Consider the following 20,667-nt stretch of genomic DNA (forward strand, 5'->3'; position numbering starts at 1 on the left):
CACAGTGAAAGTGTTTCCTAATGTTCAGAGGGAACCTCCTGTGTTTCAGTGTGTGCCCATTGCCTATGGTCCTGTCACTGGGCACCACTGGAAAGAGACTGGCTTGGTCTTCTTGGCACTCTCCCTTCAGGTATTTACAAACATTGATAAGATCCTCCTGGAGCCTTCTCTTCTCCAGGCTAAACAGTCCCAGCTCTCTCAGCCTTTCCTTATAGGAGAGATCCTCTAGTCCTCTCATGAACTTCATGACCCTTCACTGAACTCTTTTCAGTATGTCTATGTTTCTCCTGTACTGGGAGCCCAGAACTGGACACAGTACTCCAGGTGTGGCTGCACTGGTGCTGAGGGGAAGAATCACCTCCCTCAATGTGTTGGCAATGCTCCTCCTAATGCAGCCCAGGATACCATTAGCTTTCTTTGCAGCAGGAGCACATTGACAGCTCATGGACACCAAACCATACACAAGTTGAAGAAGCAGTTCTACTTTTATCTGTTGGGCAAGTCAACAGGTTGACAGAAAAAAACCCCGCAAGTTAACACCTCAGAAACACAAGCTGATGCTAATGAGAGAGGCCATATTATCAAGTAAGCCCCTCAGTATTTCTATTGGATATTTAATTTTTAATATCAAATAGAGATATGAATTTTTGCTTCCGTGTTCATCTATTGAAATTGTAATGTATGTTTCCCTCCACAGTCAGAGCAAAAAGATAGAAGCAAGAGTAATAATACTGTGAAAGCCAATCCTCCCACTGCTAGAGAGAACTGAAGTTAATCAAATTCCTGATTCTGGGTTTAATGCCAATGAAGCATGAGTCATTTCTCTACTTGCTGAACATTTGCAATTACAAAATAAACACCTGAGAGTTTATATTATTTTGTATGAAGGAAAAACTAACTTTGCCTTGGTAAACACACTGCTTTATCTCAGTGATTTTTAAAAGTGTGGTTTAAATTTTTAAATTTTAAAATATTGAATAAATAAATAAATAAACCAAGTTTTTTAATGGGGACAAAGGCTACTGAAAAGACAAAAAAAAAAATCCTGAAATATTCATAGCTTTTTTTGAAATAATTTAAACCATCTCTTTGCAAACTTCAAGAAGGTTTTAAAAGACTAATCAAATTGAAAATTTATCAAAAAGAAAAAGCCCCTTTTTTAGGAGTAGGGATTAGGCAAATCTACTTTTTTAAGTAAGGAATGTTATATCTAAATTTGCTTCCTGTGGTATCATACCAGACTTGTTGACAAAATAAGAGTTTAGTTCATTGAAAACATTGCTCCTCTTTGCAACAACAAAATAGTATTCTGGAACTACCTAGACCGTTGGTAACCTTGTAGCAGTAAGAAGAAAGGAATAAAGGGAAAACGTAATGTGCTATTACACATGTAATAGTGTACGCATGTATTACACATGTAGTAGTGTACACCTAGACTTTCCACAAAAAAAACAGATGGAAATATCCCCATTGTGGGTTTATACATTTCTTAAAACTTTGGTAATATTAAAAACAACCCAAACCAACAAAAGCTTTGAAAATCAGTTTTCCTGTTTCCCACCATTTGTATCCCTCTAGAACAAAATGAACTTCAACAACAAATAGAATCCCTAATATCACTTGTTCAGTGAGTAATCTTGCAAATAAATTTCTTGCCTACCCTTACCCTTTATGATTTCTTCCAGTAGTCTAAACAGATTCTTTTGTAATAAGCTATGATTATGTAGTTTACAACTTTTCACTAACATTAGTGTGTTAACAGAGTTTCTTTTCTGTACTAGACACTGGTACTATCGTTTAGTGCAGTACTCCATATGGTGCCTAGTATGGTACATGTTAGGGACTCTTAGCACCTGGTCCATTTCTCAGTTCTCCTACTCCTCATCAATAATTCCTGCCTCATATGTCCATCACTCACCAGCCCACACACACATTTCCTTGCTTTTTTTTTTTTTTTTTTCTGCTTGGTTTCTTGATCTTTTCCTGTATCAGTCTCTAAAACCATTTTCTTGTTTCTAGGATGACAATGAATACTGGTTGAACAAAAGATGTGGCATGGTTTCTTAACTTATATGTAACAAACTTTTCATCGCCAAGCTTCTTTTATTCTACTTTTTTTTTTCATATATAAATTTTTATTTTCTTTCTTGGGGGCGGGTGGTGGCGTGTTGACATAGCTGTATCAGAAATATCCAACTCTTTTACTTGTGGTTAATATTAGATGAAAGGACATAACCCTGAAGGTAGGAGAATTTCTAGGACTGGAAAAGGCAGCATCTTACTCCTGCGAAATTAAACTAGGCTAGGCTTGCACCAGGGCCTCAAGGCTACCCATCAGTGTTGGGTTTTCTAACTTGCTTCTTCTCACAGTCAGGAATTTAGACCATCTCAAAGACTCCACATCAGGACAGCTGATGCAAAACTTCTTTACAGAGGAGCATCAAGTACTGAACAAGAATACAAAAGAGCCTATAGTTTCCTGTCCCTGTTGCTCATATATGTAGAGCACTTAAGAATCATCCAAATATTGTTTCAAGTAATGCAATGCACTTCCTCCCAACCTCACTGTTTTTCTTTATCTTGGTCTGCAGATAAGCCCAAAACTTAAACTTGTTTTGTGTTGGTGTAACATCTCATCTGAAAAGTCCACCACTTTCAGAGCTTCTACTTGCTTCCTGTAAGTAAATGTTATATAGGAATAATAAAATCAATAACCATCAACACCTTGTAAATGCTCTCTAGCCATATCTGGGTAGATCATTTAAGAAATAAAAAAAAAGAAAAGAGAAAAAGGCAAAAAAGAAAGCTGTCTGCTGCTCTATATTATGACTGTACAAAAAAGTTTCTTTTATTCTTTAAAGAAAATACATAGATTAAAAAAATACTGAACAAGGCGTCAACCTTAAGAGGAAGAAGAAAAGTCAGAAAGGACTCCTCTGAAGGAACAAACAGTCAACAAATCCCATGTTATATGGTCAAAAAGGTAAGAGGATCAGTGGAATAAGAGAGCTTATGCCCTCACTTAGAAAAAAAATATTAAAAAAAATCTTAGTTTCCTTGAAGATTTTCCCTATCCTATGTCTTATGATAATCATTTGTACCCTGAGAAGTTCACAGGAACTTGAAGACACCTTTCTACATGAAGATGCTAAATTTGACACTAATACCAAATCGCTTCCATTCATTCATTCCATTCCATCCCAAGCATTGCCTGATGCCGGGGGACTGAGTTGCACGACAAACAAAAGGATTGGTCTATATTACTTTTCATGCATTCCTGTGCCAACAGACTTGGAAAAGAACCAAAAAACATCCTGACAGTTTTCAGAAATCTGACCCCACTTCTCCTTAGCTAAAACAACTGCAGTCTGATTTCAGTAAAGTCATGCTGCAGATTTCTAGTAAATAATTCAAGTGCAGGAAAATGATTAGTATAAAATAGTCCGCAGTGGCAGGTAGCAATAGCCTAAATCCAAACAAGATACACAGGCAAAGGCTTACGATCAAGGAAATTATTCAGGATTGTTATACGGAAACTTTGAACAGTAGATCCATTCACTAAAGTAGACAGTTACCTCTGGCCAACTAGAATAGATCAGATAATAAATAGATGGCTAGTAACAAACTTCTGGTCTCTCTAAAAGTGCTTTAGCCCTTACCTGTCTTGACATGACATTTCAGAACTCTCCCACTCTCCCTGTCTGTGTGCTGGCTATAGCATCTCATCCATGTCAAGAGCTTATTTTTACATGGGAAAAACACCCGCATTTTTTCTGTCTGGGAGTCTGTGACCCATGTTATAGAAATCTATAGCCTTCGTTTTGAAAGTGTTACCCTAGTAAATTACAGGAAATAATTACAAGAATACATTTCCATTATGTTAGCAAAATATTTGATATGACAAAACAGTCACTGTTAATGCAACTAAAATAGGATACCAACCCTTTAAAATGTTTGGGGGTTTTGTTGTTTTTTTTTTTTTTTTTTTTACTCTTTTTTGGCATCTTAATTATATTCTTAGATGTGAAAGGCTATTAAATTACAAAATATGCTTAATTTAAATAAAGGCTCAGCTTAACTGGGATTTGTGGCTTCTTAATGATCAACATAATTTGACATTTTTCTGATTACTTTCTTTGGAACAACATTTAGTTCTCTCAAAGAAGAAGGATTATAGGAACAATTCAATACACATTCTCTTGAATCCATTGTACTTCATCACTGACCTACACTGGACATTTACTTGTTTGCTTCTAGTACTAAGAATCTGTTCTAGTCAGGGAGCTGAACATCTAGGATCTGCCCTATCCACTTTTGTGTTACATGGACATGTAAAGACTACATGTATATAATGCATCAAAGGCTCTAGTGCTCAAACTGTACATTTAAATAAAACAAATAACTCTTCCACTATTATAAAAATATTACTTCCAAATCACATACTACATCTACATCACTACAAAAAAAAATATGTATTTCTGGAGTAAATAGGAAAAGAGGTCCAGAAAAGATTAAAAACACAACAATCATGCATAAAATCTCAAGTGCGTACTTCCTGTATGAAATTGGGAGGGGGAATGATTCTGCGATTCCATCTACTGAATGTTATGTCCTGGAAATTGCTTGGGCAGAGGAAAAGGTCTGAATTTACATAAACGGATTTCTGTTTTGCATTGCGCAATCCCTTCCTGTCATTTAATTTCTATCCAGCAAAAACGGAAGCAGAAGAGAGAGCTACAAAATGTAATTGTTCATCCCCTTATTTCTTAATAATGGCCCACATGCTACCATCTGTTGTGTAATACCACACAAGCAGTAATGTAACGGAGCAAAAGCCAACACAGTGGCAAGGAGCAGGGACTGTAATGAGCGATGGCCAGACAGTAGAGAACTACCTCAAACCAGAAACAGCGTGACAACCATAAGGGAGCGACATAAGAAGCAAAAGATACATTAACTGTCATAGCAAGAAACAGGCAAAGAAGGCACCAATATGCTAACGTTACTGTGAATGCTGCTGCCAGTCTGCAAAAGGAGAAAAGGAGATGTTGGCCCATTACAGATGAAAGGGCTACAGAGAGGAGTATCTCAAAGAAACAAACCATCTCCCTTCAGCTCAGTTTTCAGTCATCTTATCTGCACTTAGTGGCAACTCCTTTTACATTGTTAAATCCAGCTGCCAGTTTTGTTAAAGCTTCAGACAGAGCTGGATGTGATTTTGGCTCTTAAAGAGAGGCAATGCGCTGCCTGAAAAGCATAAAGACCTTTGGGACTGGGGAAACGGCTGCATTAACAGAAGTCACATCGAGAGAAGCGACTTTACTCAGCACTCATCAGGTCACATCTACAATACTGTGTCCAGTTTCGAGACCCTGATGCAATTGATAAACCAGAGCAAGTTAAGCAGAGGGCCCTCAAGACAGCCAGGGGTCACCTGCCCTGTGGGGGAAGTCTGAGGGACAGTGGCTGCTCCAGTCTGCAGCAGGAATGGCTTCAGGGGCACCTAAGAGCATCCCCCCAGTGCCTGCAGGAAGGTTATCGAGGAGACAGAGACAGGCTCTCCACAGCTGTGACTGATGGGAGAAAGAGGGACAATGGGCGTAAACCAAGACAAGAGATGTTCAGGCTGCATATGAGAAACAATGTTTTCTCCATGAAGACAGCCTGGCAGTGGGACATGCTGCCCAAAAAGGCTCTGTGGTTTCCATCCCTGGAAGTTTTCAAGACCCAACTGGAAAAAGCCTTGAGCAACCACGTCTGACCTCAGAGCTGGATCTACTGTGAGCAGGAGATGGACAGGAGATGTCCTGAGGTCCTTTCGCATCTGAATTAACCTGTGAGTCTAAGAAAGGGATGCTAACAGATCTGTAAGGCTATTTGGACCTTTGTGGGTTTGGGCAAAGCCATATGTGATTAGGCATTCAGAGTATTTAAGATGAAACGCATTTTCCTGATTTCAGCATATTCTGCAGAAGAACAGCACATGACAATCAACAATAGGACCAGGGGATGCAAGAGACTGAAAATCAAGACTTGAAGTAAGAAAGTACGAAGAGGCAGAAAAAAAATGAAAAACCTATTTCATGACAGAATAGCAAAACTTAAAACACAAGATTAAAAGAGGAACATAAGAAGGGAGAAGAGAATCCCAAGATCAGAAAAGCAAAAGAAAACAGAAGAGTTTTCCCCATCTCTGCATGCAGATTTATCCTTGGAAGAAGATGAGTTGTTATGGTAACAACACTCTCCAGGAATTTTGCCAAGGAGTGGCATATCAACCTCCACATTATGCCTCTGGTGCAGGTCTCCAGCTGCTATTTCAGAGGAATAAAGGTTTAAGAAACTACTACAAAGTAAATGTTCATTCCTGTAAGCACTAAATGGAAACCACACCTATAACAGCAGTATGAATCTTATCTGTTAACTGAATAAGTAGATAATAAACACAAACAAAAAAAAAGAGGGGGACAAAATGAATGTTTATATTAGAAATAAGTGAGGCTAAGTATAAGCCAGTAATGTCAGGGCAAGAAAGTGAAGTTTGATGGGAAGAAATATTCATAGGTCTGATAGCAGAGGGATACTGAATAATTTCTTCTTGCCGTCCACATAAAATTGAAGTTTAAAAAAATTCAAAAGTTTAAATTTTCCAGCATCTATGGAGAAAGAAGATGTTATATAAATTTAGACTGAATATAGAATAAATCTTTTAATTTCTCAAAATTCAAATAAATGTAAAAGAAAGAGAAAATCTGAATCTTTACTTCAACCGTCCCTTTTCTCTAAGTCTTCATTACTACTAAGTATTGCTAAGTATCACTATTGTTGACTTTCATATGGGCTACCACCTGGCTACCCAAATTCATGCGGTATTCTAACTGGCCACTTAGCATATAAGCAGCTACAAACTCTTTCCTTTGCCTCAATGAAATCTAAAAAAATTAAGGATGGAAATCAAACTTACTCAATTAACTTTTGTTATGCCACTTTAAATGCTATATTGTTTCACAGTGTTTGTAAATCAAACCTATCTGGGCAGAATAAGCATATTAAGTCATACCAGCTACCTTTAATAGGCAAAGAAGTAGAGGTTTTGCCAAGCCAAGTTACTCCACTTTTCCCCAAACTGCACTGCTGTAATACTGCCAGAATTGAACTGCTGCCTAATCCATAATATCAACCGGCCTCTTGGGATTATTCTGGTTTTGGCTGGTAGCCTGGTGTTTTAAAGCAATAGTTAAAATCTGGTCAGTTCATGTGTATGTGGACCTCTTCCTGTAACAAACATTTTAATTAGGATTTTTAAACTCATACTGAAAAAGAAATGCCTTCACACTTCAAAGGGTATTTTTATAGACAGTCATTTCTAATATAAAAATCCCAGTCCTTCCTAATCCCATTTCCTCACTATCCTAAAGAACCTTTGAAATGTTTTCCAATCTGACCTTTCATTTTGATGTGCAAACTAAATAGCAGACCACTGTGCTAGTATAACATTAAAAAAAAAGTGGAAAAAACCAGCCTTCTGTAAAAGCGAGTGTTGACAAAATTTAAAATAACTAATGCCTTACTACTAAAAGAACATTCTAATTTGATACCCAGGTTCACATTTGAGGAATAACATGATGCTAGAGAGATGGCAGAGAGGGAAGACGTTTCACAACTGAAATAAAATAGGTTCCCCAATTATCTTTCTAAATTTTAGCTACAACAAAAAGAAAGATATTTTCAATATGAAACTTCCTCCTAGAGTAAGTAGGTGTGCAAACAGTAGCACTGTGATTATGCCTGAGAAACAAAATGGGGCATTTCATTACTGTAGTTTAATTATGCAAGTAGAGTAATATGACAATACTTCACAATGAACATGTAAATGAATTAGATCATTATATGATTTTAATAGCCTTATGAGGCCATTAAATATATACTGGACAGTTAGAAGCTGTTTCCATTTTTAAGAGTTTTCAAAGAATATGATTATGCCCAGACCTCTTCTAGTTTCAGCTCAAAGGTATTGGTTAATTAAAAGGAATATGTTATTCGTCTTTGAGCAAAAAGAAAAGGAGAAACGTACTTTTCCAAAACTTCCTTTAAATTTTCCTCTTGGTTTACTTAAATTGGCTGCCCTGTAATAATTCCCAAACTTATCTTGTTCGATAAGCTCAATTAAAAATAAATGTTTATTAACACAGACTACATTTGAAAACAAATTATACGCAAAGACACGCTTACAAAATATAACTTTGCTGAACTTAGTAAGTGATGGGTATGTAATTCCTCTTGCTAAACTGCTAGGTATAACCCTAACTATGAAATCTCTCACACAAATTATTGTGCATTTTGCCAGTGGCTGAGCCCTAGGTTTAAATCCCCCTCTCCCACCCCTTTCAAACTGTGAAAGCCTTCAGCTTAGGCTGTAGCTCCCTTTAGCCAGATCTTGAAATCACGGGGAAGCCTTGGATCAAAATTAGGTGAGAAAGGCTGGCTTACTTCTATTGTACCACTCACAGGGGAAAAAGAAAAAATCACAGTCGAGAGGCAGCTCCTGATGCAGGTTTTAAGGACCTCTAAGATGCCGAGTATCTGCTGAACTATGAAGGCCTATATTCAGAAGAGAAATGACATTAGGCAGGAAAGAAGAAGTGACCTCATCGTCTTTATCCTCCTCGTTCTTGGCTCTTCTCACTTCATCCAAAGGTGAGGAAGTCACACACAAGCACAGGACTCAGCTGGGGGCTCTGCCCCATAGCTGGCTGTGGACAACAGCAAGTGGTACAAGCCCATGTGTGCACCTATACAAGCCCAACCACAGAGATATCCACTAGCCTAAATTTTTTTTGGTTTTGTTTTTAGAAAGGATTAAAACAATAAATGCAAATCCACCACAAAAATAGTATTATTTAGAAAACTTTACCCCCATTGATTTTTAAAAGGTGTAAATATGTGTCAGTGTCTCTAAAAATAACATCCATCCCAATCCAACAATAAGAAAACTGGTATTTTGTTAGTACTCTTAAATATAAACATATACATTAAAAACAATTCAGATATTCTGAAGGTAGTATTAATAGCACCATATTAGCTATGAGATTCTTGATGCTCATCAGAAAAATGTATCAACTAGATGAAAAACCACATATAGAAAGAAAATTTGAGTTTAAATTAACCTACATTCTGCACATGCCTGTACATTTGTGTGTACACATACACTCAAAGCGGGTCAGAATTCTTTAGGAGAAAAATGCAAGAAACAAAAATGCACTAGAGAGAACCTCAGGCCAAAAAAAAAAAAAAAAAAAGCAACAGAGTGCAGTAATTTGAAAAGGAAGAAAAGGAAAGATATTGAACAAAAGCGTATCCTTTCCTTTAGGAATTTTTTTAAAAAAAGTTTTAATTTTTTACAAACTTTAAAAAATGTTTTCACTTTATTTGCTTCTAAAATTAACCAAAATTTATTAGCTGATAATTTGAAAATTCTTTTAGCTTAATTGACATTGGGGATAAATTAATTTTGAATATCTATTATGACAATTACATACAGCTACATTTTCAAATCTAATGCATTTTTAATAACCTTCATCAGCCAGCGATTTGAATTTCAAATTTCCTTCTATGAAGAAGTAAAAATTAGATAGCTTTGTGTCAATTTTCATAATAAATTGCTCTTTATTTACGTTGCAAAGCCTCCCTTACTATAAGCAAATCAAAACCTTAAATGAAACCTAGTACTCATAAGACTTATTATATTTCATCTGCCTTTATTAAGAGAAAGTAAATTACAGTGACAAACCTGTCTGCCCTCCCTGGTACACCATAACATGATGTTTGTACCTGTCTGCTTCCTTTTATAGCTATTGCACAAGGGACCGCGCCTCTTCCCATTTCCACATCAAAATGGTAAACATTCCTCCAACAACACAGATGCATTTCAGAGCAGCTTCAAGGGAAAGCGTCATTAAGAAAAAAAATAAATATCCTCACATAACATTTCTTTACTAGTGTTATAAACAGCAGGCTAGATAATTAGGTCTTTAACTTTCATCAAGAACTTTTATTATTCATGTAGTATACCTACTGTCTACCCTTGAATAGTGAAAATAGACACATCCAATATTGGAGAAAAATAACAAATGCAGAGTCAAGTGCTGAAGGCTAGGAACGGAAGACTTAAATATTTCTTTGACTACACGTTCTGTAGGTCCACTCCACCATTTTCCTGTTGTTCGTATGGCAGTGGGCCTCACTGGGTCTGATCTCTGTATGTCAAGACTAATAAACACCCTTATGTTTATTGGCACCCTTTCTATACATGTTACGATACACGTTGTCTTAATTATATGATCATATTTGATTTTTCATAACTATTTTCCACCTCAGTCTGCGTAAATGATAAATACCATTCTGTTAAACAGGGGCTCTGTAAATTACGCTTGATTCCCATAACTTCATACTTTTTTTCTGACTTAATGGTATACTGGTTACACCCTGTTTTCTCTCAGGGTTCTTCCATAATGGTCATCACACAAGGATCTTTCACACAGATGGTTTCACAAACATTAATTTCCTCTCACACCTTTCTCACTTCTGAGAGGTGTGGATTATATTGACAGGGAAGGAACAAAGAAATTGTATGGTGAAAACAAACGAAAGTCAAAAATATGTCCTTTAAACTTTTGATCTGAATTTGAGATATCCAGGATTCAGCTTTTCAACACCACTTGCATTAAAAAGGGCATCTTAGTTAGTGCAAATGTCCACAGCAGAACCCAGCTGTTTTATACCCTAGTTCAACTGTTTCTTCTTGATCTCCCTCCAAGGACCAGTGGAGACGTCCTTCAGAGACCTTATTTCCAGTCTCTCTTCTCAGAAGTACCTATCCCCCAGCTTCATCTGGGTACCTAGTACTGAAATCCTCACTCCCAAACACAGGGTCTTCTTATTTCAGAACTTGCCACTCCTGGGAAATGTCTGAGAAGGGCACGCCTCCCAGCTGCTGAAACAAATGAGGTAGGTAGTATTATCAAAGAGCAATTTGCTTTGATGCAAAAATCTGAACGATCTCTCTTTCAAACCCTCTTAATGTGCATCTGTCCTGCCGCACTGACTGATACTCTTTGCCCCAGATATATTTGGGCTGAAGAGACAAACTATGTCCCTACTCTTTGCTACCTTGTCCACCTCCCTCTTGTTGTTCGATTTTTATTTCTGTACCTGTCTCCTTGGTTTTGTGCAATGCCAATTAAAATGGATTTCAGTTTACCCTTAATAATATGCACTTTCTTCACCATCTTCCCATCCCATTCTTCCCTTTAGCATTTCTAGTATCCACTTCTGGAAGAGCTAGCTTTCTGTCTGCCAGAAGCTCTTGGTGTTTCTCCCAGATATCTAATTGATAAGGTGCTTTCATAGAGTGCCAGAGCATTTATTCCTTTATTTTTCTCCCATGCTGTAACACTTGGTCTATTTCTTCTCTAAGTTTTATTTCACCTATTTTCCTTTCAATGTTACCTAGGTGCCAGAGAATACACATACAGGGAACGGTTCCATGATCTCATCTCAAACACCTGACCCCACACTAGTCTTCAGAAATGACAAGGAGCTATTAGAGTGAATGTCAGGCTTCAGCCCCGAAAGAACCGGAGGGAACATATTTCATTACTCAAGAGAAAAAATTATCTGGATTTCCATCATGTACGAAGCTTTATGGATGACGTGAGACATTTGAGCTGTCAAAGTCAGAAGTGTTTCTAACAAACATGCACAAAATACAGGTTTGCAAAGGCTTTAAAGTTTGCCAAAACATGGCTAGATTTTCATGGCAAAAACAGACTACACATAACTGACACACAGACCATCATGTTCTCTACTGGAAAGCAAAAACACTAAAGTAGTTAAAAGAAAAGCTCTCTTGAGGCTGTTTTAAGAGATACTAGGAAGATTAAGTATATTTTTTCCATCACTAGAAATAACTGAAATATACGCAGGAGAGGGCAGGACCAGTTTGACACAAGACATGCAACACAGGGATATATCAAGAGCTTGTAACAACTTTAATGACACATACTTCATAGTTCACACAAAAGTCTAGGTTGGAAGAGACCCTGAAGATCACCTGATCTAACCTTGAAAACGGGGCCTGAGATGAGGTTGCACAGGGCCCTGCCAAGCTAGGTCTTCAAGATTTCCAGTGCAGAAATGCTGACCTCTCTACTCTGATGTTTAGTTGTTCCCATGGCTATTTTTTTCCTCCTTATACCCAGCTAATTTCCCCTGAAGCAACCTCTGTCCGTTGCCTCTTGTCCTTTCCCTGCACATTCTTGAGAAAAGAGCACCTCCTTTTCTAACCTGAGCCACCTCATGAAAACTGGAAGGCTGTCATTAGATCCCCCCTGGGCCTTCTCTCTTCACTAGTGCAAACCCAGTTCCTTCAACCTCTCCTCATACGTCAGGTTCTGCAATTTCCTCACTGACCCTGTGCTGGACCCTCTCTGTTTTTTCGGTTTCTCTCTTGAACAGAGCAGCGAGGGGACCAGAACTGGACGCAATATTCCAGGTATGGCTTAACAAGCACTCAGCAGGGAGGAGCCTTCCTAGTTGAAAGTCCTCAGTCTGTTGCCCATACTTCTGCTGAGGCAGCCCAGGACATGGTTTGCCTTCACTGCTGCCAGGGCACACAGCTGGCTCAGGCTCAGCTCGCTGCCCAGCAGGACCCTGAGGGCACGTACAGCAGAGCTGCCCTCCAGCCACTCAGTCCCCAGATTCTTTTGCTGCTTTGGTTGTTAGGACTCAGGTGCAGGACTTCATGTTTAGCTTTGTAGAGGTCCTGGAGCCTCCAATCCTGAAGATACTCAAAAGCCAACTGGACACAGCCATGAACAACGTGATCTGACGGATACTGCTCTGAGCAGGAGACTGAATTAGATGGATTCCAGAGTTCCCTATCAACCCGAATTGTTCTATGGGTCAACGACATTTTGGAAGTTTTACATTATAAAAATATTTTCTTTTTTTTTTTTTTTTCTTTTCCCCCTTCCTGCTGAAATGCTCAAACATTCTTCCCCTATCCAATAATATCTTTTACAGTAAGAAGTTCAGTCTTTGAGCTTGTTTTAACACGTAATATAAGGGGAATAGTTCCTCCTATTTAAACAGATGACTTTTAAGAGCAGAGTGACGCTTTTGCTGCAAAACTGTGCGCACACTCTAGTACTACTATGAATATACTGTAATAAGCGTACATGGATCTTCAAATAAGAACCACCACTAACATGTCTGGGATTTGCTTTGTGTTACCGGTAGAGACCAAGATATTATCTTTACTTTTCCCACCATTTATTCCCTCCTTGATACTTAGATTCAGCCACTGATGCCACTACTGAGAAATTCAAAACCACCCATTGACATCACCTCTCTATTTACCTTGTGAATTGACACTCCTAATTAATACCCCGGGCTTCAAAGTTTAGAAGGATGAGTAGAGTCTTACACAGAAAGAGACTCATAAGGTCATTAAAGCATTTTAGGTCCATGCTTGTAGGAGCTCAAAGTCCTGTCAGCATGCTCAGCTTGTAGATTTCTTCGCTACATTGTTAAGGAAAGAAGATACTATTGCCTTAATACAATCTTTGCTCAGAGAGATTTTGTTTTATTTGTTTGCATGCTGCCCTTTGATGTGCTCAGACTCTATTAACAGCTTTATTACCAGCACAGTTCCAATTATTCTTGCAATTTGCTTTTTGGTGCATAGAATGCTTGCTTTGAACAATTACATTATTCAGATACGCCTATATTTTAAGAGGGATCTGATAATTACTGCAAATCTTATTGTTTGGTGTACAGAACTGAGTAATTTTACTAACAGTTATTCATTTAAATAGGATTCGTTTTAATCTCCTCAGCTGAGTAATAGCTGCCCATGAAAACGATGTGCTTTGTAACCTTCCCATACAAACCAGATGATTTTGCTAGAAGACAAGATATTACTTGAAAGTGCTGTAAACAAATATTTGAAGATAAATATGTTATGTGTCACAATGGGGAAAAAAAAAAGGATATAGTTTTCAGGAAAATGTATTTATCTGTTTTGGAAGACTCAGCAAACTAAGGGTGTAAAAACCACACAAAGTACATTTGGGAACCTCTTTCAACCTCAAAGAGCAAAGACTTACAAAAAATAACTGTTAAATTCTCAATTATTTGCAGATAAAAATTTGTAAAATATTATTCAAGAACTAACATCTTCACACACACACACACATTCACTGGGCTCCTAGGAAAATACTACATTGAGATCACTATTTTGAAATTTTCTGAAAGAAGTTCTGGGCAATAAAATACGACCACACTTTCAAAGAACAAGGATAAGGGGGGAAGAGGGAAAGGACAAAATGGTCTAAATTTGGGATTGTTCTCAAAGTGAAAATCCAATATCTGTGGATGTGACCAGATCTACATAAAGTGCACATTTAGCTTTCCTCTAATATGAATTCTTGAGTGAATTTAATCAGATGAGAAAATAGGCTTATTGAGCAAATTGAGATTAACTAGCAAACAGTGGAAACAGAATGGTGAACATAGCAAAACCAGACAGGAGTGAATCTGAGATTTTGAAAAACAGAAAGCATAAATTTATACAAGAAAAAGAAAAAAAAAAAGCAAGGAAGGGTGAATTCAAATAATATTCAAATTTTAATAATAATTCAAATAATATTCAAATAATATTCAAATTGCAAATCAAGTGTTATATCTTATCACAAAAAGGGCAAGAACTCAAGCCTAACAATTACATTTTGATAGATGTTTATCCAACTTCCTTTTGAGAATGCCTTTGCATCTGAGAAGCAATGCAATATCATGAGTAATAATAGCAGCATCTCAGATTATAGAGGTCCATAAGGAGACTTCTGATATCTAGTGAACATGAGCAACGCAAGAGGCTGAAATACTCCACAACAAAGCAGGACTCTTAGAGCAAACTAGAATAAACGGTAGGCTAGTTCACATTTCTTTAGCAATAACAATCTTTATTTAGGCAAACTGGTAGTGAAACACTGAGGAAAAAGAAACATCCGAAAGGTAAGTGAGTAAGTGGAAACAGTCCGAGAGAAGTTCTTATAAGAATTGTGATAATGCTACTGTAGGTAAATATTTTTATTTTTCATTTTAGACTTGTAATTACATTTGAGAATAGCATGGGCTAGCACGTAGACGACTGTGGCAAAATTTAGTGTTTTTTAAAGTAATCAGGAAATCATTTATCCTGAAATATTTTGAAGTGAATAACTGCCGCATGGTTTAAGGCCATCTCGATTGGAGACTAGCAACTGTGCTGTAGAAGAGCAAATATCTTATTGTTCCTGCACACTCAGTTTTTAAACACAAAAGGAACCTGTCGCATCCTTCCTCTTACACAACAGGACTTATGAAGGTACCATAGAAATTCTGGGTGTGTGCTTGTGTGTGCATGTGCCCAGAAGATCTTACTGCCAAGAACTGTTCAAGAAACTGCTGTAGCTGATAGAAGAACTTGCCATAAAATCACTGGGATTGCGTTACATAAATCACCATTTTCTGAAACTAGCACTTAGCATTCCACAAATTTCTTCAGGATAATCAAGCAGTGAAAGAAAAAGTGTAATGTAGCTTCCCTTGTGTGGCCCTGGCCACAAATTTAATTTAGTAGATTACAGTTAGAAGGCTACTGCTATTCTTTTTCTTGATTAGTATTTATTTTTGTGGACACATATTATATAACATGTGCTTAAGACCATCTGTTCCATATATATTTTTGACTGTCAGAAGTCATTGCTAAAATGCTGGGCAATTTGTTTTATTTTGCATTTGCAGATTTATATAAAGCACATCATAATTGAACACGATAACAGAAAAAACAATTAAATAACAAAAAAAATCTAAAAAACCCTTATCCTACTTTAATCTTTCTAACTTAAAACGCAGAACCTTAGAGACAGCTGTTGTTGACACAATCCTAACTGAACAATTTCTTGTATTGGGGAGATTAAATCAGTAAGTCTTGAACTCTATTCCAGACATTACCTATTTATTTATTTGAAGGGTAAGCATGCCAGCATTGACAGATTCAAGCTTCTCTTGCTCCAAGACAGCTATATCTTGCCAGGGACCCAACTCACACCTTCACTTTGTGTGAAGGTTATTTACCTTATTAGTGAAAGGGAAGAGTGCATTAATGGGACTGGAGATTTTACAAGGAACTGAAGAATCCAAATCTGTTGGTTCCCATTTTGGAGTTTAGGGACTACCATTAGCAATTCGGCTATGTCATGCTTAAGTTCACTTCGGGCTCTTCGCTGAGTATGTTCTCCACACTTTGCTAGAGACCATTCTGTGTAGCTGGGCTTGAACTATCTATGATCAGGTTTATGATACAGAGACATCTCTGGAGAATCCTCCCTTGCTCACCCACATCAGAGCATGCCAGTTTCCTCTACAGTAAACCCCAATGCAAATGTGCTCATTTATGCTCTCTTTCTTGCACACTTACTTTATTGTCATTCAGATGCACAGGGCCTGTGACAAGCCTGTTGCTCCTGGTGGGTCAGAATCTGTATTTATAACCAATTTGGACTCTTCTGGTTAGTTGCTCTTCAAGCTCCACTTTGCTTTTTCTAATTCTGTTTTAACAATTCCTTGGTCTACTCTGTAATGCTTTCTCGTTTATTTGGGTACACTTCAGGTTTTGAAGTTTGACATCTCTTTTCTAGTAACCCTCATGCTGCTACGTAGCCATGTTGACTTCCCGTAATACTTCTGCAAGCCCCTCCTAATGGGTAACAGGCACTGCTACTGTCTCCCTGCTATGTCTCCAAAACCTGAAAGAATTTCACTTTTTACACACCTTTTATCTTCTTTTACAAAATGGAGAGGGCTTTTTATTTATTCCCTCTTTTAAGCTGGCAAAGCTGTAGTGTCTGGTTTGGGCCTTCTCTGACAGCGTAGGAACATCTCCCAAGAACATACCCCACCCCTGGGATGGGTGGAGAGCTATTGCCACTTTATGACCTCTTTGGAGTAATGGGAGCAAACACGGCTGATCCGCACAACCTCTACAAAGAATGTTCAAGGGAAAACAGTACAGCTAAGCTATAACTTACCTGAGCAAGAGTGTAATGACCTAAATTTACAGTAATGAGAAGTTTTAATTTGATACCAGAAACTGGAATGAACAAATGAGGTCACGTTTCAACTAATGAATGTAATATTCACTGTTACTGTCAGGAGGCACTTGTCTATAAGGACTAACGCCATTACTGTTATTTATAAGAAAATCACTAGAAAAACAACTCAAAGCAATGTACAACAGCATTAGAGAATTTACAGAATAACAAATAAACCCACATATTGTCTGGATACCAGGGAGGGGAGGGGGAAGTCCACTTTGCAAAGAGGCCAGCTTATCTCTACATTAATAAATATTCATTTATGATATGTAAAACAGAAAACTTCTGTTTTTAATTCTTCTAGCTTTGAGCCACCGGTCCTGGTTTGGTTTTTTTTTGTTGTTGTTGTTTTTTGGTTTTTGTTTTGTTTTGTTTTTTTTGTTGTTGTTGGTGTTTTTTTATGTATTTTTTTTTTTAGACCAGAGCTCCTTCTATAATTCACATTGTCCAGTACACAGGTTTATCACATAAGTATAGGAGATATACACCCATCTAGGTAAAGTGATTTACATGGGAATTTGATTAGGGCTGCATTTCAAGCTCAAACATCCATGGAAAAGTGGAGAAGCTGAAGATCTAGATGAGTTAATTATATTGGGGTACTGTTTGGGATCCCGGATACCGATTTGAATGCAGATAAATAAAAAGTTTCCACTTGAGAGGTTAAATTTTCTCCTGTAACTATTTGCAGGAGAAAGCTAGAAAACCTGCACAGTACAATCTAGTAAGACTATGTGCTAGTCCTGGACCTTCTCCCATGGCAGCCTAGACCAATCTGAAGGTCTGCGAGAGATGAGTTCTTAGAGAATCCCAGTACGTTCTAAGTCCCTCTCGGCACGGCTCCCTTTCTTCTACAAATTGTAAAGAGATTGTATGGGAGTAAGGATCTCAGGGTAAATGTACATAATCTTTTATGAATATTAGTGTGTGATCAGAGCCTTTCACCCTTTGAAGTATGTTGTCCTTTCATAAGGAGTCAGGCTTGCAACATATATTTTAATCTTCTTTAAAAAACACCAGGTCTTTCATTTCTTCAATATTTATTCAATTTTTTTCATTGATTGTTAGAGTTCAGAGTTACCCTCCAATTTTGAACACCAGATGCTCTCCTTATATTTTGTGAATGAATCAGGAACCAGAGAATTTCAAAACAGGGCTAACAGTTTGCACTGGATAGCAATAAACATGGATTTTGAACTACTTCAAAATATAACAACTCAATAAGCAGCTCTAGAAAAGAAAGAGCATCAGGATATTTTGATCCAATGCAGTAATCAAATAACTGTATTTGCTCCCATAATGACCTGCACTGTTCCCTCAATAGTCACACTCAATGACTATTCATAACTCCTGCACATCTACTTCACCACTATTTCATTTATCAGAATGGAGGCAATTGAGGAGCCTAATCATTATGAAAAAATAAAATATCCTTAAAAAAAAATAATCAAGCAACACTGAGAATGAGATTCAGGGTTTCTATAATATAACTTTAGAAACGATTTTATGAAAAATGGGTATCATCCAAGTGAATGAATACAATTATTTTTCTCTACAGTCTGAAACTCAATATCTTTTTAAATAGGAAAGAGTATCCATTTCTTTCTCTTTTCCTACCAAAGAGTGGAATAAGAGGGGAAAAAAGAGGTGAAAAAGGAAAACAACACTCCTTCCATTTGCTTAGGTTACATGCAAAGGGCCATGCTTCCATCGATATTACAACAACATGCAGCTACATCTCTAGCTATGTTATTTTTTCAGTTTCTTAAATTATCCTTACTTTTCACATGGTTTTTCTACAAAGACAGTTGACAAGCAATATATAAAGCATTTCTGAATCCTTTCACACATAAATCATGCTATAGGCAATAGCAAGCTCCAAAACCAATTTAACCCGCCCCTTCAAAAGCTCCCCCCAAAGCCCCACCCTTTCATCCTTCTGCCCTGATGCTAATCTATAAGAACTTCATAGATAAGGGATCTCAGGATTTTAGCCATCAGTACAGCGATTAGCCCAAACCATCCTATTAATCTTTTAAAGACCCCATCATTAAGCTGCATCTTGAAAGTGAATGCTTTTTTGAAATTTAAATTGAAAAGAAGAATCACTTTTGCTCGATGTGGACCTCCTACACATGGGAGCAAACATTGCTGTTGTGGTACATCACTGAAAGTGCCAATTATGTAGTACAAGTCAGTCCAAAACCTGGATACCAATATAAGATCAGAAGTTGTATTTCTGGCAATATGAAATTACTGGGGCTATTTTTCTTAGAAAATATTCAGAGGATAATTGCATGCTATTTATTACATATACATTTTTCATTTAAAGATACCAAGAGGTTACTGCAACTTAAAGGCTAATTTGCAGTTTTATGATAAAAAGCATTAGACCTGCCTTCAGGAGATCTAAACTTACATCCACACTCTTTCAGTGCTTTCCATGTCACCTTGGCTTAGTCATCTTTGTGTTTCAACCTGCCAGTTTTACATAATATCTAACGTTGATATGACACAAAGCTAAAGGTGACTGGATGGAAGACAATAGTACAAGCACAGAGCCCTGCCCTATTTTAGGATTAGCTAACTTGAAGTCTACTGACTGACTTGGGGAGCTGATAACAGTAGCTTACAAGACAGAAAGAAAAAACGGTGCTCGAATATCTTGTTTTCCATCACAGAAGTGAGTGACAGAGAAAGCGGGGAGAATCTCATTCAGTGAATTCTGAATTTTTACCCTTAAAAATCCTTGCTGTTGACAGAGCTTGTAAATCTTGACAAGTTCTGGGAAAAATGTTACATATTCAACCAGTGTTGCCATTGCAACCGAGGCATTTAGCATTTTCAGAATTTGTTCAATACTTAGTTAATAACTAAGGTCAAGCATTTGATTAAGCAGCCAATTTTACACATTTCCAAAATACTAATGTTTAAAGAAAAAAAAAAATCAATCTATCACTTCACACACATTGGGTTTTTTGCGCTCATCTGGAAAAAACAGGGTGATCTCTCAACTGCATCACTGAGATTTACAGAGGTTTTACTGTCAGGATTAGGTTTTCACCCCAGTTCTTGCTGTATTGTTTGCAATTTAGGCATATTAAGAACACACTTTTCCCAGGGCAGATTGGTAAACAGGCAATGCTTCAGTTCATGAGAAAGGCATGACTTACCTTGTGAAAGTTCCTGAAATATGCTGCCTTCTCATCTGGAAATTTTTCTAGCCTCCTGGGTCCTTTACTGGAAGCCTTCTTGAAAACCAACCAACAACGCCTGAAAATCTGCAAATAAAATCAATGGATTATATCAGTTTTTATTTAAAGGTGGACAGTATCACAAATGCACTCAGTTCTGTAACTGGCTTAGGAAGAAATTTGAAAAAGACAATATTTTATTTTAAAAGTCTGGCAAATTCTGAGAACATCAGTTATTTCTTCACAAGTAACCCAAATTCCTCAATTTATATATA

The 20,667-nt window shown here is 37.4% G+C and overlaps 1 protein-coding gene across 1 annotated transcript in view; it reads right to left on the reverse strand.

Moving 5' to 3' along the window:
* DOK6 (docking protein 6) overlaps positions 1-20,667 on the reverse strand; it is a gene marked incomplete at both ends in the record, with an annotated part of 267,744 nt that overhangs the window by 145,816 nt on the left and 101,261 nt on the right. The window contains one exon of the mRNA XM_082479395.1: positions 20,372-20,479. Coding sequence (XP_082335521.1) covers positions 20,372-20,479 — 108 coding nt within the window. The remainder of the gene's footprint in view (positions 1-20,371; positions 20,480-20,667) is intronic.

This window comes from Vanellus vanellus (genome assembly GCF_965231255.1).
Source record: "Vanellus vanellus genome assembly, chromosome: 2".
Taxonomy (NCBI): domain Eukaryota; kingdom Metazoa; phylum Chordata; class Aves; order Charadriiformes; family Charadriidae; genus Vanellus; species Vanellus vanellus.